General features: G+C 38.5%; 1 protein-coding gene across 2 annotated transcripts in view; it reads right to left on the reverse strand.

Annotated features, from left to right (window-relative positions):
* ADAMTSL1 (ADAMTS like 1) overlaps positions 1-27,067 on the reverse strand; it is a 1,026,618-nt gene that overhangs the window by 12,128 nt on the left and 987,423 nt on the right. For both annotated transcript variants that reach the window (XM_036856350.1, XM_036856351.1), the window contains one exon: positions 25,061-25,268. In XM_036856350.1, coding sequence (XP_036712245.1) covers positions 25,061-25,268 — 208 coding nt within the window. The remainder of the gene's footprint in view (positions 1-25,060; positions 25,269-27,067) is intronic.

Genomic DNA, 27,067 nt, shown 5'->3' on the forward strand with positions numbered 1-27,067 from the left:
GATATGCTACTAAACAACCAATGGATCACTGAAGAAATCAAAGAGGAAATAAAAAAATACCTATAGACAAATGACAACAAAAAAACCCCTGACGATCCAAAACCTATGGGATGTGGCAAAAGCAGCTCTAAGAGGGAATTTTACAGCAATACGATCCTACCTCAGGAAACAAGAAAAATCTCATATAAACAACCTAACCTTACACCTAAAGCAACTGGAGAAAGAAGAACAAACAAAACCCAAAGTTAGTAGAAGGAAAGAAATCATAAAGATCAGAGCAGAAATAAATGAAATAGAGATGACAAAACAATAGAAAAGATCAATGAAACTAAAAGCTGGTTCTTTGAGAAGATAAAATTGATAAACCTTTAGCCAGATTCATCAAGAAAAAGAGGAAGAGGTCTCAAATCAATAAAATTAGAAATGAAAAAGGAGAAGCTACAACAGACACCACAGAAATCCAAAGGATCATAAGAGACTACTACAAGCAACTATATGCCAATAAAATGGACAACCTGGAAGAAATGGACAAATTCTTAGAAAAGCACAACCTTCTGAGACTGAATCAGGAAGAAATAGAAAAGATGATCAGAGCAATCACAAGTGCTGAAATTGAAACGGTGATTAAAAAACTTCCACCAAACCAAAGTCCAAGACCAGACTGCTTCACAGGCGAATTCTATCAAACATTTAGAGAAGAGTTAATACCTGTCCTTCTGAAACTATTCCAAAAAATCGCAGAGGAAGGAATACTCCCACACTCATTCTATGAGGCCACCATCACCAGGATACCAAAACGAGACAACGATACCACAAAAGAAAGAAAATTACAGGCCGATATCACTGATGAACATAGATGCAAAAAACCTCACCAAAATACTAGCAATCTGAATCCAACAATACATTAAAAGGATCATACACTGTGATCAAGTGACATTTATCCCAGGGACGCAAGGATTTTTTCAATATCCGCAAATCAGTGTGATACACCACATCAACTGAAGAATAAAAAAACCATATGATCATCTCAATAGATGCAGAAAAAGCTTTTGATAAAATTCAACACCCATTTATGATTAAAACTCTCCAGAAAGTGGGCATGGAGGGAACCTACCTCAACATAATAAAGACCACATATGACAAACCCACAGCTAACACCATACTCAATGGTCAAAAATTGAAAGCATTTCCTGTAAGATCAGGAAGAAGACAAGGATGTCCTGTCTTGCCACTTTAATTCAACATAATCTTGAAGTCCTAGCTGTGGCAATCAGAGAAGAAAAAGAAATAAAAGGAATCCAAATGGGAAAAGAAGAAGTAAAATTGCCACTGTTTGCAGATGACAGGATACTATATATAGAAAATCCTAAAGATGCTACCAGAAAACTATTGGAGCTCATCAATGAATTTGGTAAAGTTGCAGGATACAAAATTCATACACAGAAATCTCTTGCATTCCTATACACTAACAATGAAAGATCAGAATGAGAAATAAGGAAACAATCCCATTTACCATCTCATCAAAAAGAATAAAATACTTACTTAGGAATAAACCTACCTAAGGAGACCAAAGACCAGTACTCTGAAAACTGTAAGATGCTGATGAAGGAAATCAAAGATGACACAAACAGTTGGAAAGATATACCATGTTCTTGGATTGGAAGAATCAATATTGGCAAAATGACTATACTACCCAAGGCAATCTACAGATTCAGTGCAATCCCTATCAAATTACTAATGGCATTTTTCACAGAACTAGAACAAAAAAATCTTAAAATTTGTATGGAGACACAAAAGACCCCAAATGGGCAAAGCAATCTTCAGAAAGAAAAACGGAGCTGGAGGAATCAGGCTTCCTGTCTTCAGATCATACCAGAAAGTTAGTCATTGAAACAGTATGGTACTGGCACAAAAACAGAAACACAGATCACGGAACAGGAAAGAAAGCCCAGAAATAAACCCACGCATCTATGGTCAATTAATCTACGACAAAGGAGGCAAGACTAGACGATGTAGAAAAGACAGTCTCTTCAATAAGCTGTGCTGGGAAAACTGGACAGCTACATGTAAAAGAATGAAATTAGAAGATTCTCTAACAAACACTATACACAAAAATAAACGGAAAGACTTAAATGTAAGACCAGACACCATAAAACCCTTAGAGGAAAACACAGGCAGAACAGTCTGACATAAATCACAGCAGTATCTTTTTCTATCTGTCTCTTAGAGGAGTAATCAAAATAAAAACAAAAATAAACAAGTGGGACCTAATTAAACTCAAAAACTTTTGTACAGCAAAGGAAACCATAAACAAAATGAAAAGAGAACCCACAGAATGGGAGAAAATATTTGCAAACAATGCAACCCACAGGGATTAATCTCCAAACCACACAAACAGATCATGGGGCTCAATATTAAAAAAAAGAAACAACCCAATCAAACAATGGGCAGAAGACCTAATTAGACATTTCTCCAAAGAAGGCATACAGATGGCCAACAGGCACATGGAAGGATGCTCAACATCACTAATTATTAGAGAAATGCAAATCAAAACTACAATGAGATATCACCTCACACCAGCAGAATGGCCATCATCAAAAAGTATAGAAACAATAAATGCTGGAGAGGGTGTGGAGAAAAGGGAACCCTCCTACACTGTTGGTGGGAATGTAAATTGGTACAAGCACTATAGAGAACAGTATGCGGGTTTCTTAAAAAACTAAAAATAGCACTACCACGTTATCCTGCAATCCCACTCCTGGGCATATATCTGGAGAAAACTGTAATTCAAAAACATACACGCACCCCAATATTCATTGCAGCACTACTTACAATAGCCAAGACATGGAAGCAACCTAAGTGTCCATCAACAGAGGAACGGATAAAGAAGACATGGTACATACATACAATGGAATATTATTCAGACATTAAAAAGAAAGAAATAATGTCATTTGCAGCAACATGGATGGACCTGGAGATTATCATACTAAGTGAAATAAATCAGAGAAAGACAAATATCATATGATATTGATTATATGAGGAATCTTTAAAAATGATACAAATGAACTTATTTACTAAACAGAAACAGACTCACAGACTTAGAAAACGAACCTATGGTTACCAGGGGGGAAGGATGGGGTGGGGGAGGGATAGATTTGGGAGTTTGGGATTGACATGTACACACTGCTATATTTAAAATAGATAACCAGCAAGGACCTTCTGTATAGCACAGGGAACTCTACTCAATATTCTGTAATAACCTATGGGAAAAGAATGTGAAAAAGAATGGGTATATGTATAACTGAATCACTTTCTGTATACCTGAAACTAACACCACATTGTAAATCAACTATACTCCAATATAAAATAAAAAATTAAAAAGAAAGATCTCAAAGTACCTAACTTTAGCCCTTAAGGAACTGAAATAAGAAGGGCAAACTAAACCCAAAGCTAGTAGAAGAAAGGAAATGATAAGAGTGGAGATAAGGAATAGAGAAACAGTAGAGAAAATCAGGGAAACCAAAAATTAGTTTTCCCTAAAGATCTACAAAATAGACAACTTTAGCTACATTGACTACGAACAAAATAGAGCACTCAAATTATTAAAATCTGAAATGAAAGTGTCAACATTACTACTGATTTTATAGAAATTAAAAAAAATACTAAATGAGAGTACTATGAACAACTGTACACCAATAAATTGGATAACCTAGATGTAATGGACAATTTCCTAGAAACATACAACCCACCAAAACTGAATCATGAAGAAATAAAAATATGACTAGACCTATGAGTGGTAAGGAGATTGAATCAGTAATCAAAGACCTCCCAACAAAGAAAAGCCCTGTACCAGAAAGCCTCACTGGTGAATTCTACCCAATATTTAAAAAAATAATTTATACCAATTCTTCTCAAACTCTTCCTGAAATTTGAAGGGGAGGGAACACTAACACTCTCTAACTCATTCTATGAGGCCAGCAATACCCTGATACCAAAGCCAGACAAAGCTGCTATAAGAAATGAAAACTAAAGAATAATATCTCTTCTGATTATTGATGATGAAATCCTGAACAATATACTAGCAAACCAAATTTAGCAGCATAATAAAAGGAATAAACACCAGGAAGAGGTAGGATTTAGTTTTGGAATGTAAGGATGTTTCAACATATGAAAATTAATCACTGTAATATACCACATTAGCATAATGAAGGGAAAAATCACATGACCATCTCAACGGATGCAGAAAAAGCACTTGACAAAATTCAACACCCTTTCATGATAAAAACACTAAAAAAACCAGGAGTAGAAAGAAACTACTGCTACCTCAAAATAATAAAGACCATATATGAAAAACCCACAACTAACAGCCTTAAAAAGGAATGAAATTCTGATACATTCTACAACATGGATGAATCTTGAAAACATTAAAGTGACAGAAGCCAGATACAAAGGGACAAATACTGTATGATTCCACTTACCTAGTGTAGTCAAATTCATGGAAACCAAGTAGAATAGTGGTTACCAGGGACGGGGAGAAAGGGATAATGGGGAATTATTGTTTAATGGGTACAAAGTTTAGTTTGGGATGATGAAAAAGTTTTAAAGATGGATAGTGGTGATAATACAACAATATGAATGTACTTAATGCCACTGAATTGTACACTTAAAATAGTTAAAATGTTAAATTGTTATGTATATTTTATCACAATAATAATTTAAAGAAAAGGACTTCCAGTTGTCGGTGTCAAGGGGGCATTTTTACACTTTCCCTACCCTTTGTGTGTTTGTGAACAACCTTGTCACGCTGGATCCTTCAGAGCCTTACTCTTTTATCTTCTCAGTTCACACCTTCTAGCATCACCTGGTCAGACAAAAAGATATGGTTGGCAAGACTCTGGTATACTTGGCTGTAGCAGGAGGAGCAGTAACTGGCTTTGGACATATTTGCCTGACCTAAGAGGACTGCTTTTACCTTAAATCCTTCTCCTTCAGTGGTTGGTAACCTTCCAGGTTCTTTAAGCATCTGATGAAACCTGGAGCCTCTTGGTAAAAAATGTCAATAAACACAAGATTTGGGGTTCCAGTTTAAGACGGTGATACAGGAAAATCCTGAATCACCTCCTCCCACAGATACACTGAGTCTGCATCTACATATGGAACAATTTCTTCCTAAAAAATCCTAAAGGGTGCCTGAATGACAACCACACATTAGGCAAACAAGAAGAAAACCACATCAAAGCAAGTAGGAGGGACTGGGACATAAACCCTGCCCCCAGTGAGGTGAGCAACAATTGGGAGAAAACTCAAAACCTGGAGCTTCTCCCCAAGGAGCAAAGGGTTCAAACTCCACATTGGGCACCTTAACTTTTGGGACCTGTTATCTGAGAGATGAGCCCCCCAAAAATGTAACTTGGAAAACCAATGGGGCTTACAGCTTACATCCCAGGACCCAGCTCAGAGACAGCTGATCATACCCAGACTTAAAGTAAAGGAGGCTCACCTGCTTATATTAAAGCATCAGCCTGAGGGCAGATATCTAATTTAACACACAAATCTAGAAGCCTGCTGGAGCACTCTCCAGGACTGAGACACACTCTCCTTTTGCCATGCCCCAGAGCACCACTATCTCCTGGAAGGGAGCTTTCACATGCATTTGGTGCCCCAATCTTAGTGGCTGCTGCCCAGGGAAGGCCTCTTGACTGCCTGGTTCTGGAGGCTAGGGGAGTTTGAATTCTTGGTCCCAAGAGGCTGTAATAATCAATGTCACCCCGCAAGGAGCCCATACCCCTGTCTGCTGCCAAGGGACACCACTACATAGCCTGACTCTTGACAGCCAGTGGGGCTTATGCTTGTGGGTCCTACAGGACTATAACCAATGGAGAAAAGTGTTCTTAAACAGCTATCATCACCCCTGGGGCTCAGCAAGAGGCAACAGAGCCAGAACCCTGGTATATCTGTGAAGGAGTCTTATTAGCCAGTCATCATGGCTGCAGTCTGAGAGGCAGACTTCTAATTAAACATGCATCTAGGGACTGACTGTAATCCTTTCTAGAGACCTCAGAGGGTAGGCACTAACTTTGCACTCTCCCTCTGCTGTGCTCCCGAGCACATGTTTCCTGGAGGGGAGCTTTACATGCAGCTGGTGCCCTGGTTTTTATGTCTGGTGCACTAGTTTTTGCAGCTGCCACTCCAGGGATGCCCCTTGATTGCCTGGCTCAGGTGATCAGGGGAACTTGAATTCTGTGTCCCACGGGACTGTGGCAATCAGATAGCTGGTTCTTGGAAGGCTGCCACCCCTAGGGTACTGCGCAGACAGCGGACTGAGGAACATCCCCCAGCCTTTCTGTGGAGGAATCCTTTTTATTTGTACTGGAGCTATGGCCTGAGGGGCAGGCTTCAGGTTTGGCACACATCTGTTGGACTACAAAACTACTCTCAAGGAATGCAGGCTGTGGATGCTGTCTTTGCACTCTCCCTCTGCATTGCTCCAGTAGCTCTTAGGAAAGAGCTTATACACTCATCTAGACCCCTGATATGTGCAGCTGCCATCCCGGGAATACTACTGATCACCTGGTCAGTGTGAGCTATTAAAAATATAATAGGCTGCTGTGACAAGCACAAAGGTTTGAGAGATGACAAAGAGCTGGGACAGTGTTGAAAGACAATGTTCACCTCCTACATGAGGCCACTCCTTCAAGACTGGGAGAGGTGGTTGTTTCATCTACAGTATGGAAACCAACACAGAGTTAAGCAAAATGAAGAAATAGAAATATGTTCCAAATGAAAGAACAAGATAAAACCTCAGTGTGTGGTGGGGGGCAGGGGAGACCTCAATGAAATAGAGCTAAGGTATTTACCTGAAAAAGAGTTCAAAGTAATGGTCATAAAGATGCTCATAAAACTAGGGAGAAGAATGGATGAACACAATGAAAAATTCAACAAAGAGATACAAAATATAAAAAAGTACCACAGAAGTCACAGAGCTGAAGAATACAATTACTGAACTGAAAAATACACTAGAGGGGTTCAACAGCAGACTAGATGAAGCAGAAGAAAGCATCAGTCAACTCAAAGACAAGGCAATGGAACTCACCCAATTATAGCAGCCCCCAGGCCCCCCAGCCAAAAAAAAAAAGAATAAAACTGAGTGAAGATAGCTTAAGGAGCTGTGTGACAACATCAAACACGCTAACATTCAGATCATAGGGGTCACAGAAAAAGAAGATAGAAAGGAGCAGAAAACTTATTTCAAGAAACAATGGCTGAAAACTTCCCTACTCTGGAAAAGAAAATGGACATCCAGTTCCAGGAAGCCCAGAGTGTTCCAAATAAAATAAACCCAAAAGAGACATTATAATTAAACACATAATTAAAACGTCAAAAGCTAAAGACGAGAGAATCTTAAAAGCAGCAAGAGAAAAACAACTTGTTAGGTATAAGGGAACGCCCATAAGACTACAGCAGATTTTTTAGCAGGATTGGTAGGCTAGAAGGGAGTGGCACAGTATCTTCAAAGTGCTGAAAGAAAAAAACTTCCAATCAAAAATACTCTACCCAGCAAAGTTATCATTCAGAATTGGAGAGAGAGACACAGAGTCATCGGCAGCATCTAAGCTGAGGTGCTGGTGCAGTCATTTCGCACTAGGAACTCTCGTGTGAAGTGCCCGGTGCAGTACCTCCACATGTGGTACCCTATGAGCAAATGAAACTAGACTAAGCACAAAGGACGAAAAAAGGATAGACTGGTGGTACTAAGCATAGGCCTGCATGATACAGTGCTTTGCAGCCAAGACAGGAAACACCTCCTGGAAATAAAAATACTTGGGGAGAGTATCTTTGTACTGACACTGTTTAAAGCATCATCAGAGGAAGGAACCAAAATGGCGGAGTAGAAGGACTTGCTCTCACTCCCTCTTGTGAGAACACCAGAGTCACGGCTAGCTGCTGGACAATCATTGACAGGACACTGGAGCTCACCAGAAAGGGTACCCCACATCCAAAGACAAAGGAGAAGCCACAATGAGACGGTAGGAGGGGCACAATCACAGTAAAATCAAATCCCATAACTGCTGGTTGGGTGACTCACAGACTGGAGAACACTTATACCACAGAAGTCCACCCACTGGAGTGAAGGTTGTGAGCCCCACGTCAGGCTGCCCAACCTGGGGGTCCGGCGACAGGAGGAGGAATTCCTAGAGAATCAGACTTTGAAGCCTAGTGGGATTTGACTGCAGGACTTCAACAGGACTGGGGGAAACAGAGACTCCACTCTTGGAGGGCACACACAAAGTAGTGTGCACATCAGGACCCAGGGAAAGGAGCAGTGACCCCAGGGGAGACTGAGCCAGACCTACCTGCTAGTGTTGGAGGGTCTCCTGCGGAGGTGGGGGTGTGGATGGGGCTCACTGTGGGGATGAGGACACTGGCGGCAGAGATTCTGGGGGGTGCTCCTTGGCGTGAGCCCTCCTGGAGTCTGTCATTGACCCCAGCAAAGAGCCCAGGTAGGCTCCAGTGTTGGGTTGCCTCAGGCCAAACAACCAACAGGGAGGGAACCCAGCCCCACCCAACAACAATCAAGCAGATTAAAGTTTTACTGTTGCTCTGCCCACCAGAGCAACAGTCAGCTCTACCCACCACCAGTCCCTCCAATCAGGAAACTTACACAAGCCTCTTAGATAGCCTCATCCACCAGAGGACAGACAGCAGAAGCAAGAAGAACTACAATCCTGCAGCCTGTGGAACAAAAACCACATTCACAGAAACATAGACAAGATGAAAAGGCAGAGGGCTATGTACCAGATGAAGGAACAAGATAAAACCCCAGAAAAACAACTAAATGAAGTGGAGATAGGCAAACTTCCAGAAAAAGAATTCAGAATAATGATAGTGAAGATGATCCAGGACCTCGGAATAAGAATGGAGGCAAGATTGAGAAGATGCAAGAAATGATTAACAAAGACCTAGAAGAATTAAAGAACAAACAAACAGAGATGACCAATACAATAACTGAAATGAAAACTACACTAGAAGGAATCAATAGCAGAATAACTGAGGCACAAGAATGGATAAGGGACCTGGAAGACAGAATGGTGGAATTCATTGCTGCTGAACAGAATAAAGAAAAAAGAATGAAAAGAAATAAACACAGCCTAAGAGACCTCTGGGGCAACATTAAACGCAACAACATTCGCATTATAGGGGTCCCAGAAGGAGAAGAGAGAGAGAAAGGACCAGAGAAAATATTTGAAGAGATTATAGTCGAAAACTTCCCTAACATGGGAAAGGAAATAGCCACCCAAGTCCAGGAAGCACAGAGAGTCCCATACAGGATAAACCCAAGGAGAAACACACCGAGACACATAGTAATCAAAGTGGCAAAAATTAAAGACAAAGAAAAATTATTGAAAGCAGCAAGGGAAAAACGACAAATAATATACAAGGGAACTCCCATAAGGTTAACAGCTGATTTCTCAGCAGAAACTCTGCAAGCCAGAAGGGAGTGGCATGATATACTTAAAGTGATGAAAGGGAAGAACCTACAACCAAGATTACTCTACCCGGCAAGGATCTCATTTAGATTTGATGGAGAAATCAAAAGCTTTACAGACAAGCAAAAGCTAAGAGAATTCAGCACCACCAAACCAGCTCTACAACAAATGCTAAAGGAACTTCTCTAAGTGGGAAACACAAGAGAAGAAAACGACCTACAAAAACAAACCCAAAACAATTAAGAAAATGGTCATAGGAACATACATATCAATAATTACCTTAAACATGAATGGATTAAATGCCCCAACCAAAAGACATAGACTGGCTGAATGGATACAAAAACAAGACCCATATATATGCTGTCTACAAGAGACCCACTTTAGACCTAGGGACACATACAGACTGAAAGTGAGGGGATGGAAAAAGATATTCCATGCAAATGGAAATCAAAAGAAAGCTCGAGTAGCTATACTCATATCACATAAAATAAACTTTAAAATAAAGAATGTTACAAGAGACAAGGAAGGACACTACATAATGATCCAGGGATCAATCCAAGAAGAAGATATAACAATTATAAATATATATGCACCCAACATAGGAGCACCTCAATACATAAGGCAACTGCTAACAGCTAAAAAAGAGGAAATCGACAGTAACACAATAATAGTGGGGGACTTTAACACCTCACTTACACCAATGGACAGATCATCCAAAATGAAAATAAATAAGGAAACAGAAGCTTTAAATGACACAATAGACCAGATAGATTTAATTGATATATATAGGACATTCCATCCAAAAACAGCAGATTACACGTTCTTCTCAAGTGCGCACGGAACATTCTCCAGGATAGATCACATCTTGGGTCACAAATCAAGCCTCAGTAAATTTAAGAAAATTGAAATCATATCAAGCATCTTTTCTGACCACAACGCTATGAGATTAGAAATGAATTACAGGGAAAAAAAACGTAAAAAAGACAAACACATGGAGGCTAAACAATACGTTACTAAATAACCAAGAGATCACTGAAGAAATCAAAGAGGAAATAAAAAAATACCTAGAGACAAATGACAATGAAAACACGATGACCCAAAACCTATGGGATGCAGCAAAAGCAGTTCTAAGAGGGAAGTTTATAGCTATACAAGCCTACCTAAAGAAACAAGAAAAATCTCAAGTAAACAATCTAACCTTACACCTAAGGAAACTAGAGAAAGAAGAACAAACAAAACCCAAAGTTAGCAGAAGGAAAGAAATCATAAAGATCAGAGCAGAAATAAATGAAATAGAAACAAAGAAAACAATAGCAAAGATCAATAAAACTAAAAGTTGGTTCTTTGAGAAGATAAACAAAATTGATAAGCCATTAGCCAGACTCATCAAGAAAAAGAGGGAGAGGACTCAAATCAATAAAATTAGAAATGAAAAAGAAGTTACAACAGACACTGCAGAAATACAAAGCATCCTAAGAGACTACTACAAGCAACTCTATGCCAATCAAATGGACAACCTGGAAGAAATGGACAAATTTTTAGAAAGGTATAACCTTCCAAGACTGAACCAGGAAGAAATAGAAAATAGGAACAGACCAATCACAAGCAATGAAATTGAAACTGTGATTAAAAATCTTCCAAGAAACAAAAGTCCAGGACCAGATGGCTTCACAGGTGAATTCTATCAAACATTTAGAGAAGAGCTAACACCCATCCTTCTCAAACTCTTCCAAAAAATGGCAGAGGAAGGAACACTCCCAAACTCATTCTATGAGGCCACCATCACCCTGATACCAAAACCAGAGAAAGACACTACAAAAAAAGAAAATTACAGACCAATGTCACTGATGAATATAGATGCAAAAATCCTCAACAAAATACTAGCAAACAGAATCCAACAACACATTAAAAGGATCATACACCATGATCAAGTGGGATTTATCCCAGGGATGCAAGGATTCTTCAATATATGCAAATCAATCAATGTGATACACCATATTAACAAACTGAAGAATAAAACCATATGATCTTCTCAATAGATGCAGAAAAAGCTTTTGCCAAAATTCAACACCAATTTATGATAAAAACTCTCCAGAAAGTGGGCATAGAGGGAACTTACCTCAACATAATAATGGCCATATATGACAAACCCACAGCAAACATCATTCTCAATGGTGAAAAACTGAAAGCATTTCCTCTAAGATCAGGAACAAGACAAGGATGTCCACTCTCACCACTATTATTCAACATAGTTTTGGAAGTCCTAGCCTCGGCAATCAGAGAAGAAAAAGAAATAAAAGGAATACAAATTGGAAAAGAAGAAGTAAAACTGTCACTGTTTGCAGATGGCATGATACTATACATAGAGAATCCTAAAAATGCCACCAGAAAACTACTAGAGCTAATCAAGGAATTTGGTAAAGTTGCAGGATACAAAGTTAATACACAGAAATCTCTTGCATTCCTATACACTAATGAAGAAAAATCTGAAGGAGAAATTAAGGAAACACTCCCATTTACCACTGCAACAAAAAGAATAAAATACCTAGGAATAAACCTACCTAAGGAGACAAAAGACCTGTATGCAGAAAACTATGACACTGATGAAAGAAATTAAAGATGATACTAACAGATGGAGAGATATACCATGTTCTTGGATTGGAAGAATCAATATTGTGAAAATAACTATAATACCCAAAGCAATCTACAGATTCAATGCAATCCCTATCAAATTACCAGTGGCATTTTTTACAGAACTAGAACAAAAAATCTTAAAACTTGTATGGAGACACAAAAGACCCCGAATAGCCAAAGCAGTCTTGAGGGAAAAAAACGGAGTTGGAGGAATCAGACTCCCTGATTTCAGACTATACTACAAAGCTACAGTAATCAAGACAGTATGGTACTGGCACAAAAACAGAAACATAGATCAATGGAAGAAGATAGCCCAGAGATAAACCCACGCACCTATGGTCAACTAATCTATGACAAAGGAGGCAAGGATATACAATGGAGAAAAGACAGTCTCTTCAATAAGTGGTGCTGGGAAAACTGGACAGCTACATGTAAAAGAATGAAATTAGAACACTCCCAAACACCAGAAACAAAAATAAACTCAAAATGGATTAGAGACCTAAATGTAAGACCGGACACTGTAAAACTCTTAAGAGGAAAACATAGGAAGAACACTCTTTGACATAAATCACAGCAAGATCTTTTTTCATCCACCTCCTAGAGTAATGGAAATAAAAACAAAAATAAACAATTGGGACCTAGTGAAACTTAAAAGCTTTTGCACAGCAAAGGAAACCATAAACAAGACGAAAAGACAGCCCTCAGAATGGGAGAAAATATTTGCAAATGAATCAACGGACAAAGGATTAATATCCAATATATAAACAGCTCATGCAGCTCAATATTAAAGAAGCAAACAACCCAATCCAAAAACGGGCAGAAGACCTAAATAGACATTTCTCCAAAGAAGACATATAGATGGCCAAGAAGCACATGAAAAGCTGCTCAACATCACTAATTATTAGAGAAATGCAAAACAAAACTACAATGAGGTATCACCTCACACCAGTTAGAATGGGCATCATCAGAAAATCTACAAACAACAAATGCTGGAGAGGGTGTGGGGAAAAGGGAACCCTCTTGCACTGTTGGTGGGAATGTAAATTGATACAACCACTATGGAGAACAGTATGGAGGTTCCTTAAAAAACTAAAAATAGAATTACCATATGATCCAGCAATCCCACTACTGGGCATATACCCAGAGAAAACCATAATTCAAAAAGCCACATGCTCCCCAATGTTCATTGCAGCACTATTTACAATAGCTAGCTCATGAGAGCAACCTAAATGCCCATCGACAGACGAATGGATAAAGAAGATGTGGTACATATATACAATGGAATATTACTCAGCCATGAAAAGGAACGAAATTGAGTCATTTGTTGAGACGTGGATGGATGTAGAGACTGTCATACAGGGTGAAGTAAGTCAAAGAGAAAAACAAATATCGTATTTTAACGCATGTATGTGCAGCCTAGAAAAATGGTACAAATTAACCGGTTTGCAGGGCAGAAGTTGAGACACAGATGTAGAGAACAAACGTATGGACACCAAGGGGGGAAAGCCGCGGGGGGGTGGGGATGGTGGTGTGATGAATTGGGCAATTGGGATTGACATGTATACACTGATGTGTTTATAATTGATGACAAATAATCTACTGTATAAAAAAGTAAATAAAATAAAATTCAAGAATTAAAAAAATAATAATAAAGCATCACCAAAAAAAAAAAGAATTGGAGAGAGAAAGAGTTTTCCAGATAAGCAGAAGGCAAGGGAGTTCATCACTACTGAACCAGCCTTACAAGAAATGTTAAAGGGGCTTCTGTAAGCTGAAAAGAAAGGGCAATAATTATACTGAACATGTAGTGGATTAATCACTTATAAAGCTAGTATGAAGGTAAGAAGACAAACGTGGTAAAAATAACTACGATTACAATAATTCTTTAAGGATACACAAGATACAAAGATATAAAATGTGGCATCAAAATCATAAAACATGGGGAAGGGGTAAGAGTAAAAATGTTAAGCTTTAGAATGGTTTAAGTTTACAACAAACTTAAGTTTTTATCCATTTAAAATAGACTGTTAAGGATATACTCTATAATATATAAGCCTCATAGTAACCACAAAACAAAAATATAATCACAAAAAATAAAAAAAAGGAATATAAGTATACCACTTAAGAAAGTCATCAAACCACAAAGGAAGAAAGCAGGAGCAGAAGAAAGGAACAGAGAGGACTTCAAAACAGCCAGAAAGCATTAAGTACATACATACCAATATATCTTTAAAGGTAAATGGACTAAATTCTCAATTCAAAAGACAGAGTAGCTGAATGGATAGAAAAAAACAAGACCCATGTATATGCTGCCTACAAGAGACTCCCTTCAAACGTAAGAACACGCAAACTGAAAACGAAGGGATAAAAGATATATAAAAAGATATTTCATGCAAATGGAGCCCAAAAGAAACTGGGCGTAGCTATACTTATGACAGTCTTTGTTTAAAAGTCTAATTTTTCTGGTATAAGAGACAAAGAAGGGAACTGCATAATGATAAAGGGGTCAATCCACAAGAGGACATAACATTTGTAAATATTTATGCTCCCAACATAGGAGCACCTAAATATATAAAGCCAAATATTAACAGACCTAAGTGGAGAAATAGACAGCAATATAAAAATAGCAGGGGGCTTTAATACCCCACTTATATCAATGGATAGATCATCCAGACAGAGAATCAATAAAGAAACATCAGCTTTAAACAATATGTTAGACCAGACGAATTTAACAGATATATATAGAACATCCCATCCAACAGCAACAGAACACAGTCTTCTCAAGTGCACATGGAACACTTCCTAGGATAGATCATATGACAGGGCAAAAAACAAATCTTAATAAATTTAAGATTGAAATGATATAAATAATCATTTCTGACCTCAATAGTATGAAACTAGAAATCAATTTCAAGAAGAAAACTGGAAAACTTGCAAATATGTGGAGATTAAACAACATGCTACTGAACGTTCAATGGGTCAAAAGAGAAATAAAATATTTTGAGACAAATGAAAATGGGAATATTACATACCAAAACTTGTGGGGTACAGCAAAAACAGTTCTAAGAGGGAAGTTCACAGTGATAAATGCCTACCTCAAGAAACAAGAAAAGTCTCAAACAACCTAACTTTACACCTCAAGGAAATAGAAGAAGAAGAATAAATGAAGGTCAAAATTAGTAGGAGAACAATAACAAATTTTAGAGCAGAAGTAGAGACTAAAAAGCCAATAGAAAAGATCAATGAAACAAAGAGCTGGTTCTTTGAAAAGATAAACAAAATTTATAAGCCTTAGCTAGACTCACCAAGCAAAAGAGACAGAGGACTCAAATAAAATGAGAAATGAAAGAGGAGCTATAACAACTGATACCACAGAAATACAAGTATCATAGAGACTACTCTGAACAATTATACGCCAACAAATTAGACAGCCTAGAAACATGGATAAATTCCTAGAAACATACAACCTACCCAGACTGAATCACGATGAACTAGAAAATCTGAACAGACCAATACAAGTAAGGAGATTGAGTCAGTAATCAAAAACCACCCAACAAGCAAAAGTCCAGGACCAGACAGCTTCACTTGTGAATTCTACCAAGCATTCAAAGAAGAATTAATATCAATTCTTCTCAAACTCCTCCAAAAAATACAAGAGGAGGGAACTCTTGCAAACTCATTTTATGAGGCCAGCATTACCGTGAAACTAAAAACCAGACAAGGGTGACACAAAAAAGAAAATTACAGGCCAATATCTCTGATGAACATAGATGCAAAAATCCTCAATAAAATATTAGCAAACCAAATTCAACAATACACTAAAAGGATCAAAGACCATGATAAAATGAGATTTGTTCCAGGAATGCAATGACGGTTCAGTATCCACAAAGCAATCAATATGTGATATACCACATTAACAAAATGAAGGATAAAAGTCATTTGATCATCTCAATAGGTGGAGAAAAAGCATTTGACAAAATTCAACATCTGTTTATGATAAAAACTCTCAACAAAGTGTATGTAGACAGAATGTACCTTAACATAATAAAGGTCATATATGACAAGTCCACAACTAACATCATACTCAAAAGTGGAAAGCTGAAAGCTTTTCCCCTAAGATCAGGAACAAGACAAGGATGCCCACTCTTGCCACTTTTATTCAACATAGTATTGTCTTTGCAAGAGCAAATAGGCAAGGAAAAAAAAAAAAGGCATCTAGATTGGAAGGGAAGAAGTAAAACTGTCACTATTTGCAGATGACATGACACTATTTATAGAAAATCCTAAAGACGCCACCAAAAAAACTGTTAGAACTAATAAACAAATTCAGTAAAGTTGCAGAATACAAAATCAACATACAAAAATCAATTGCATTTCTATACACTAATAACAAACTCTCAGAAAGGGAAATTAAGAAAACAATCCCATTTAAAATTACACCAAAAAGAATAAAATACCCAGGAATAAATTTAATGAAGGAGATGAAAGACCTATACACTGAAGACATTAATGAAAGAAATTGAGGATGACAAAAATAAATGGAAAGATATTCCACGCTCATTGATTGAAAGAATCAATATTGTTACAATGTCCATACTACTCAAAGCAATCTACCGATTCACTACAATCCCTATCAAAATTCCAATGGCATTTTCCACAGAAATAGAATAAACAATCCTAAAATTTGTATGGAATCACAGAAGACCCCAAATAGTCAAAGCAATCTTTAGAAAGAAAACACTGGAGGCATCACTGACTTCAAACTATACTAGTGATACAAAATTATAGTAATCACAGTATAGTGTTGCATAAAAACAGACACACATATATTGAACAGAATAGCCCAGAAATAAACCCACGCATATATGGTTAATTAATTTACAACAAAGGAGCCAAGAATATACAGTGGGGAAAGGACAGTCTCCTCAATAAATGTTGGGAAAACTTGACAGTCACATGCAAAAGAATGAAACTGAATCACTACCTTATACCATACACAAAAATTAACTCAAAATGGATTAAAGACTTGACAGAAGACCTGAAACCAGAAAACTGCTAGAAGAAAACATAGGTGGTAAGCTCCTTGACATTGATTTTAGGGATGATTATTTTTAAAGCAAAAATAAAGAAGTGGGACTGTATCAAACTAAAAAGCTTTTGCACAGCAAAGAAAACCTTCAATAAAATGAGAAGGCAACTTATTGAATGGGAGAAAATATTTGCAAATCATATATCTGATAAAGGTTTAATATCTAAAACATATAAAGAGCTCATATAACTCAATAGAAAAAAAATCCAATTTAAAAAGGGGCAGAGGATCTGAATAGACATTTTTTTGAAGAAGACATGCAAATGGCCAACAGGTACATGAAAAAAAATAAGGTACTCAGCATCACTAATTATGAGGGAAATGCATATCAAAACCACAGTGAGATATCACCTCACACCTGTTAGGATGGCTATTATCAGAAAGCCAAGAAATAAGTGTTGGTGAGGATGTGGAGAAAAGGAAACCCCTGTGAACTGTTGGTGGGAATGTAAATAGATGCAGCCACTTTGGAAAACAGTATGGAGGGGCCTCAAAAAATTAAAAATTAAAAATGAACCAGCAATTCCACTTCTGGGTATTTACCTGAAGAAAATAAAAACACTAATTTGAAAAGATATGTGCACCCCCATGTTCATTACAGCATTATTTACAATAGCCAAGATATGCAGCCAACCTAAGTGTCCATCAATGGATAAATTGATAAAGAAAATGTGATATGTGTATATACATACACACACACGTATATAAGTGACATGTGTGTATATACACACACAGGAATATTAATCAGCAATTAAAAAAAATAAAATCTTGCCATTTGTGGCAACACTAATGGACCTGAGGACATCGTGCTAAGTAAAATATGCCAGAGAAAGACAAATACCATATGGTCTCATTTATATGTGGAATCTAAACAAAACCAAAAAAATAGATACAGAGAACAGATTGGTGGTTGTCATAGTCAGGGGGTGGGTAAAATAGTGAAGGGGATCAAAAGGTACAAGCTTCAAGTTATAAAATAAGTAAGTCATGGAGATGTAATATACAGCATGATGACTATAGTTAATAATACAGTATTGCATATTTGGAAGTTAAATAGATCTTAAAAGTTCTCATCAGAAGAAAAAATGTTTTTAGTAACTGTATAGTGAAGGATATTAATTAGACTTATTGTGGTGATCATTTTGAAATATATACAAATATCAAATCATTATGTTGTACTCCTAAAACTAATATAATGTTATGTGAATTATAAAAATAATTCAATTAAAAATTCAGCATCCAATAGAGGAATCAGGCTCCCTGACTTCAGACTATACTACAAAGTTACAGTAATCAAAACAGTATGGTACTGGCAGAAAAACAGAAATATAGATCAATGGAACAGGATAGAAAGCCCAGAAATAAACCCATGCACCTATGGTCAATTAATCTATGACAAAGGAGGCAAGACTATACAATGGAGAAAAGACAGTCTCTTCAATAAGTTGTGCTGGGAAAACTGGACAGCTACATGTCAATGAAATTAGAACATTCTCTAACACCACACACACAAAATAAACTCAAAATGGATTAAAGACCTAAATGTAAAACTGGATACTATAAAACTGCTAGAGGAAAACATAGGCAGAACACTCTTTGACATAAATCACAGCAATATCTTTTTGGATACACTACCTGGAGTAATGGAAATAAAAACAAAAACAAATGGGACCTAGTTAAACTTAAAAGCATTTGCATAGCAAAGGAAACCATAAACAAAACGAAAAGGCAACCTACAGAATGGGAGAAAATATTTGCAAGTGATGCAACTGACAAGGGATTAATCTCCAAAATATACAAACAGCTCATACAGCTCAATATCAAAAAAGCAACCCAATCAAAAAATAGAAGATCTAAATAGATATTTCTCCAAGGAAGATACACAGATGGCCAAAAGGCACATGAAAGGATGCTCAGCATCACTAATTATTAGAGAAATGCAAATCAAAACTACAATGAGGCATCACCTCACACTGGTCAGAAAGGCCATCATCAAAAAGTCTACAGATAATACTGGAGAGAGTGGAGAAAGAAGAATCCTCCTACAACTGTCAGTGGGAATGAAAATTGATGCAGCCATTATGGAGAACAGTATGGAGGTTCCTTAAAAAACTAAAAATACAGCTACCATATGATCCTGCAATCCCACTCCTGGCCATATATCTGGAGAAAACCATAGTTGGAAAAGATACATGCACCCCAGTGTTCATTGCAGCACTATTTACAATAGCCAAGACCTGGAAGCAACCTAAATGTCTATTGACAGAGGAATGGATAAAGAAGATGTGGTATATTTATCAATGGAATCCTACTTAGCCATAAAAAAGAAGGAAATACTGCCATTTGCAGCAACATGGAGGGACCCAGAGGTTGTCATACTGAGTGAAGTAAGCCAGACAGAGAACAACAAATATCATATGATATTGCTTATATGTGGAATCTAAAAAAAAATTATACAAATGAACTTATATACACAACAGAAATAGACCCACAGACATAGAAGAGAAACTTATGGTTACCAAAGGGGAAAGGGGGGGCAGGGATAAATTAGGAGTTTGAGATTAACATAAACACATACTATATATAAAATAGATAACCAACAAGGACTTACTGTATAGCACAGGGAACTATACTCAATATTTTGTAATAACCTATAAAGGAAAATAATCTGAAAAATATGTATAACTGAATCACTTTGCTGTACACCTGAAACTAAATCAACTATACTTCCATTAAAAAAAATTTCAGCATCCAAAGCTCTATTCCAGACTTCCTAGATGAGAATTTACATTTTTAACAAGATCCATCAGTGATTCACATTAAAGCTTGAGACAAACTTGCCTAGTGGGTTCTAGAAGAAAGAAGAAGGGGGTGAAGAGTGTTAGAGAGGAAGGAAGGGGGAAAGACCTATTTTTCTGTCTTTTAGGAAAAATAATCACTCAGCATGATCAGTGTGCACGTATATGCCCTTGAGTGACCTCAGTGATACAATGCAGAAACATCTCCCATGTGTAGCCAGATCTGTTCCCAATTGTAATTTCACAAACTGCCAATAAGCCTTGAGGGCCTAGAAGCAGAGCTGCCTTGGGTGGAATGAGAGCTATCAGAAGTGGGCTTTTCCAGGTAAGAGAAAGATGATATCCCCCAGGCATGGGAACAAGGGGGAGCTCATGCCTCTTTGATTAAGAAGCACATGTATTAGGTCACTGGAAATAAGGGGGGCTGCTAGAGGCCCCAAAAAGGAGCCTCCAGCTGAGCATATTGATTTGCCAGTGTTGAGCATTATTCCCAGGCTCACCTGGGACACAAATGGCTTATAAGTTGCAAATGAATTCTGTGGCCACATTTTCCCCCAAATAACATTTCATCTTCATTAGAGATGACCCCAGTGTATTAACTTAATAGGATGTTCCAAGTGATTGTTTTCCAAAGAACACACTTCAGGGTTGGGATGAGGGAACATGAATGCAGTAATGTGTAGATACCAGTTCCAATAAGTTCAAGTTGCTAACTGCCCCCAAGCATTCGGTCACACTATTTCATAGTTACACAAAGAATTCAGAGCTGTGTGGTTGCTTTGGCATGTCCTCGCAGGCCAAGCTTAATGGTATGTTTCAGATACTGACCATTCGGAAATTATGCCTGACCAATCAAAACAGTTATCCTACCAATTAGCACGGGCCTCTGACAAACCCCAACAGTTGTTCCCACATAGTTGGTAGGTACCAGCTGATTATCAGTCCTGGCAGGCAGCTCTTAGATGCTCAGTAGGTCTCCAGTAAGTTTTGAACCCAGACTTTAGGAAAAACAGAGTATATACAATTATATCATTTCCCTCAAGGACCACACCAGATTTTTTTTTTTTTTTTGGTGCCAACAACATTCTAAAACAGAGAAGGAGTCAGATGATGAATAGGACAACTATGCTTTGTCTAAATAGAGGCCTTATCTACCTGCACTGGGCAAAACCTAGGCCTCTAATTACAAATGGGAGTTCCTGACTTGTGCTCAGTCCCACCTGGCTCAGAAACAATGACCTGGCTCAGAAATGATGACAGCACCGCACAGCCCTTGGCTGCTTCTGTCATGGCCTGGTGTGTGTCACTGCTCAGGTTTGCTCTTCCTGATGAAGAACCTTCAGTTTGTGTTGGTCTTTCTTTTAAGTTATAACTAAAACATAAAATTTCCTCTCCAAATGGAGAGTCACTGTGGTTCCTCCCTCCATCCAGCTGAGTCCCCATTTCTGCTCTCTCTTGAGCTAACCTGGGACTTTTTTGGTTAACCTCCAGCAGGGAATTGAGAAAGGAGTTGTTGGTAGCAGCTAGGCTTCAACTCTTCTTGGCCTGGAACAATGGTTCTCTACCCTGACTGCACATTAGAATCACTTGGGTGCCTTCTAAAACATGCCCATGTTTAGATCCCTCTCCTGAGCAATTGACTTAGAGTCACTGGAGAAATTTCTTTAAAAGACCAATGTCCAGCAAAGACACCACCAAAAAGGATAATTACAGGCCAAGATCTGATGAATATAGATTGAAAAATTCTCAACAAAATATTAGCAAACTGAATCCAGCAACACATAAAAAATATCGTAACACCATGACCAAGTGGGATTCGTCCCAAGTTCACAAGGATGGTTCAGCATATGAAATCAATGAATGTGATAACACCACATAAACAAAAGACAAAAAACAAATGATCATCTCAATAGATGCAGAAAAAGCATTTGACAAAATTCAACATCCATTCATGATAAAAAAAAAACTCTTACCAAAGTGGGTATAGAGGGAACATATCTCCAGATAATAAAAGCTATTTATGAGAAACCCACAGACAATATAATACTCAATGGTGAAAAGCTGAAAACCTTCCTGCTAAAATCTGGAACAAGACAAGGATGCCCACTCTCACTTCTTCTATTCAACATAGTATTGGAAGTCCTAGCCACAGCAATCAGACAAGAAAAAGAAATAAAAGGTATCCAAATTGGGGGGACTTCCCTGGCAGTCCAGTGGTTAAGACTTCACCTTCCAATGCAGTGGGTGTGGGTTTGATCCCTGGTCAGGAAGCTAAGATCCCACGTGCCTCGTGGCCAAAGAACCGAAACATAAAACAGAAGCAATATTGTAACAAAATTCAATAAAGACTTTAAAAATGGTCCACATCAAAAAAATCTTAAAAAGGTATCCAAATTGGAAGGGAAGAGCTAAAACTGTCATTATATGCAGATGATATGATACTATATATAGAAAACCCTAAAGACTCCACACAAAAACTACTAGAAAAATTCAGCAAGGTAGCCCGATACAAGATTAACATACAGAAATCTGTTGCATTTCTTTACACCGACAACAAAATATCAGACAGGGAATGTAAAAGAAACAATACCTTTTAAAATTGCAACCCCCAAAAGAAAATACTTAGGAATAAACCTCACCAAGGAGGTGAAAGACATATTCGCTGAGACCTATAAAACATTAATAAAGGAAATTAAAGATGACTCAAAGAAATGGAAAGATATCCCATGCTCTTGGATTGGAAGAATTAATATTGTTAAAATGGCCATACTACCCAAAGCAATCTACAGATTTAATGAGATCCATATCAAATTACTCATGACATGTTTCACAGAACTAGAACAAATAATCCTAAAATTTACATGGTACCATAAAAGACCTAGAATTGCCAAGGCAATCCTGAAGAAAAAGAACAAAGCAGGAGGCAAAACCCTCCCAGACTTCAGACAATACTACAAAGCTACAGTAATCAAAACAGCATGGTATTGGCACAAAAACAGACATATGGATCAACGGAACAGAATAGAGAGCCCAGAAATAAGCCCACACACCTAAGGTCAATTAATCTTTGACAAAGGAGGCAAGAATATAAAACGGGAAAAAGACAGCCTCTTTCAGCAAGTGGTGTTGGGAAAGTTGGACAGCTGCATGTAAATGGATGGAGTTAAAACACACCCTCTCACCATACACAAAAACAAACTCAAAATGGCTTAAAGACTTAAAACATAAGACACGATACCATAAAATTCCTAGAAGAGAACATAGGCAAAACATTCTCTGACATAAATTGTACAAATGTTTTCTTAGTTCCGTCTCCCAAGGCAATAGAAATAAATACAAAAATAAACAAATGGGACCTAATCTAACTCACAAGCTTTTGCACAGCAAAGTAAACCATAAACAAGACGAAAAGAAAACCTACAGAATGGGAGAAAATATTCACAAATGCTGCGACCAACAAGGGCTTAATTTCCAAAATATACAAACAGCTCATACAACTCAACAACAAAAAACAAACAGCCCAATCCAAAAAATGGGCAGAAGACCTAAACAGACCTCTCTCCAAAGAAGAAATATGGATGGCCAATAGGCACATGAAAAGATGCTCAACATCGCTAAATATTAGAGAAATGCAAATAAAAACTACAGTGAGGTACCACCTCACACCAGTCAGAATGGCCATCATTAAAAAGTCTACAAGTAACAAATGCTGGAGAGGGTGTGGAGAAAAGGGAACCCTCTTACACTGTTGGTGGGAATGTAAATTGCTACAGCCACTATGGGGAACAGTATGGAGGTTCCTAAAAAACTAAAAATAGAGCTACAATATGATCTAGCAATCCCAGTCCTGGGCACATATCCAGAGAAAACCATACATGCACCCCAATGTTCACTGCAGCACTATTTACAACAGCCAGGACACGGATGCAACCTAGATGTCCATCAACGGATGAATGGATAAAGAAGATGTGGTACATATATACAATGGAATATTACTCAGCCATAAAAAAGAAGGAAATAATGCCATTTGCAGCAATGTGGATGGACCTAGAGATTGTCATACTGAGTGAAGTAAGACAGAGAAAGACAAATATCATATGATACCGCTTATTTGTGGAATCTAAAAGAATGGTATAAATGAACTTGTATGCAGAACAGAAATGGCGTCACAGATGTGGAAAACAAACTTGTGGTTACCAGGAGGGAAGGAGGGGGAGGGATAGATTGGGAGATTGGGATTGACATATAGATGCTACTATATATAAAATAGATAACTAATAAGAACCTACTGTATAGCATAGGGAACTCTACTCAATACTATGTAATGAGCTATATGGGAAAAGAATCTAAAAAAGAATGGATATATGTATATGTGTAGCTGATTCACTTTGCTGTATAGCAGAAACTGACAAAACATTGTAAATCAACTATACTCCAATAAAAATTAATTTTAAAAAACCCCAAAAGACACATGCACCCCAATGTTCACTGCAGCACTATTCACAATAGCCAAGACATGGAAACAACCCGAATGTCCATTGAGAGATGAATGGATAAAGAAAATGTGGTGCATATATACAATGGAATACTACTGAGCCATAAAAAAGAACGAAATAATGCCATTTGCAGCAACATGGATGCAGCTAGAGATTATCATACTAAGTGAAGTAAGTCAGAAGGAGACAAATATCATATGATATCGCTTATATGTGGGATCTAAAAAAATGATAGAAATGAACTTATTTACAAAACAGAAACAGACTCACAGACTTGAAAAACAAACTTATGGCTACCAAAGGGTAAAGAAGGGGGAGGGATAAATTTGGAATTAACAGATACAGACTACTATATATATGAAAGATAAATGACAGGGACCTACTGTATAGCACAGGGAACTCAACTCAATATCTTGTAGTAACCTATAATAGAAAAGAATCTGAAAAAGAAGATATATATATGCACAACTGATTCACTTTGCTGTACACCTGAAACACTGTAAATCAACTCTACTTCAATAAAAAATAAAAATAAAAATAAAAAAGCCCTCTCACCTGGCCCCAGCTGGAGAAGGCCCACTCCACACACAGCTGTTGGTTACAGGCCTGGGTGTCGACTGGACGTTTGGCAAGCTGTGTGCACATGTCATTGGACACAGGAGTGGAGATCCCAGAGGCTTTCAGCTTCTGGCAGGTCACCCGGCGGGTCTGGACACCTCCCCCACAGCTCCGGGTACAGGCGGACCAGGAGGTCACCATCCACCTGGAGAGAGGAAGAAGAGTCAGGGCAAAGGGTCAAGCCTTGAGGAGAGGGACGATGTCATACACTCTCAGAAAAGGAGCCCCGTGCATCTTCCTCTTCTCACCACACAGCAGCTAATTGCAGGGCCATGTCTCTTTTCACAGTATATGCTTGGGGTGGTACGCTGAAAATCCACCCCCCTCCCCGCCGAGATATCTATATCAAATCCCTGGAACTTGTGAATGCTACCTTATTTGGACAAAGGGTGTTTACAGATATAGTTAAAGATTTTGAGATGAGATTGTCCTGCATTATCTGGGTAGGCATTAAATACCATCACGTACCCTTATAAGAGAAAGGCAGAGGGAGATTTGACATAGAAAAGGAGACAGTGTGACCACAGAGGCAGAGGTTGGAGTGATGTGGCCACAAGCCAAGGGACACCAGGAGCCTCCAGAAGCTGCAAGGGCCGAGGAACTGATTCTCTCCCAGAGCCTCTGGAGGGGGTACAGCCCTGCTGACACCTTGATTTTGGACTTCCGGCCTCCACAACTGTAGGAGAATAGATTTCTCTTGTTTTAAGCAACGATGTTTGTGGTAATTTGCTATGGCAGCCACAGGAAACAAATACCCTTTGGAAATTGACTAAAAAGGCGCAATGTGAAAGAGTTTTCTGAAGATCAGTTGCCTTTTCTTAACATTGGCCCCAAAAGCCGTGAGCTTGCAGATGACACATTCTGGGAAGACAGTCCTTTAGCTGGTTACGCTGCATTGCAGTTCTGGTACTTCCTCATGGCATCCAAGTGTGGGGCAGAGAAGGGACAGTTTCCCAGGGAAGTCAGATCCAAACCTGGCTCGCCCCCTGACCCTGGAGGCGGTCTGGGTCTCGGTTAAGCCAAGTTCTGTCTGCTCGTACTCACTGTTTTTTCTACCTCGCCTTAACCCACGTCTCATTTGATTTTGTTTAATCCCTCAGAAACCTACGAAGTTCCTTCCGGCTCTCTGGAGCAGTTCCCACGCCCATGAGTCACCGTCCACAGGTCTTACACCTCCTAGAGGGCTGCGTACGTGGTGACAGTAGTTGTTCTCAGGATGTTAGCTTCTAACTGCAATTCGGGCCCTCAGAAGCGAGACTGACCAGGACTGGGACAAATGGCTTTCCTCATAAAGCCAAGCTGTAAGCTGGGAAACACTGTGAAATCCTTGGTCTCTATACAAATGTGGAGGGGTTCTCTTTGGATGTTTGTACCCTGGGCTAATTCTCAAAGAAGAGGGGAAGGGGGTGCAGTTTGGGGAAAAGAATGAGAAAAAAATTTGGTGCTTTCCAGCCATTTAATTCCATCTAGAGAAAACATTTTGTTTTACTGCCTGAGAAAAAAATTTATCTAAATGAAGTGGCTGAAACAGCTACCTGGGTCAAAGCGGGACTTCGTAGTGTTATTCAGAAAGCCTACGAGGGCCACACTTGTTTGTATGCAAAGAAGGGGGCTGACGTGCCCTGGAAGCCTGGTGGGGAAACCAAGCAAAGGTGAGCCTGTGGCCACTTCCTACTCCAGTGGCGCCACATCTGGCTTTCAGGAGAGGTAAGTAGCAGGGACGGGGAGCAAATTCCTCCTGAATCTGGATCTGTGACTTATTTAATTTGGTGGAACTCCTCTGCTCCATTAGCCCTGGAGAGAGATGACTGCGTGCAGATTTCCATCCCGCAGGAGCAGAGCCACTTAGGAAACAGGCAGATGGTGTTTTAAAGCCCCTGGGGGGCACTGAAACCCAAGCAGACCCAGCCATTGTTTCATCTGCAGAAGTAAATAAGGCTGATT

The sequence above is a fragment of the Balaenoptera musculus genome, chromosome 6 (assembly GCF_009873245.2).
Source record: "Balaenoptera musculus isolate JJ_BM4_2016_0621 chromosome 6, mBalMus1.pri.v3, whole genome shotgun sequence".
NCBI classification, from domain to species: domain Eukaryota; kingdom Metazoa; phylum Chordata; class Mammalia; order Artiodactyla; family Balaenopteridae; genus Balaenoptera; species Balaenoptera musculus.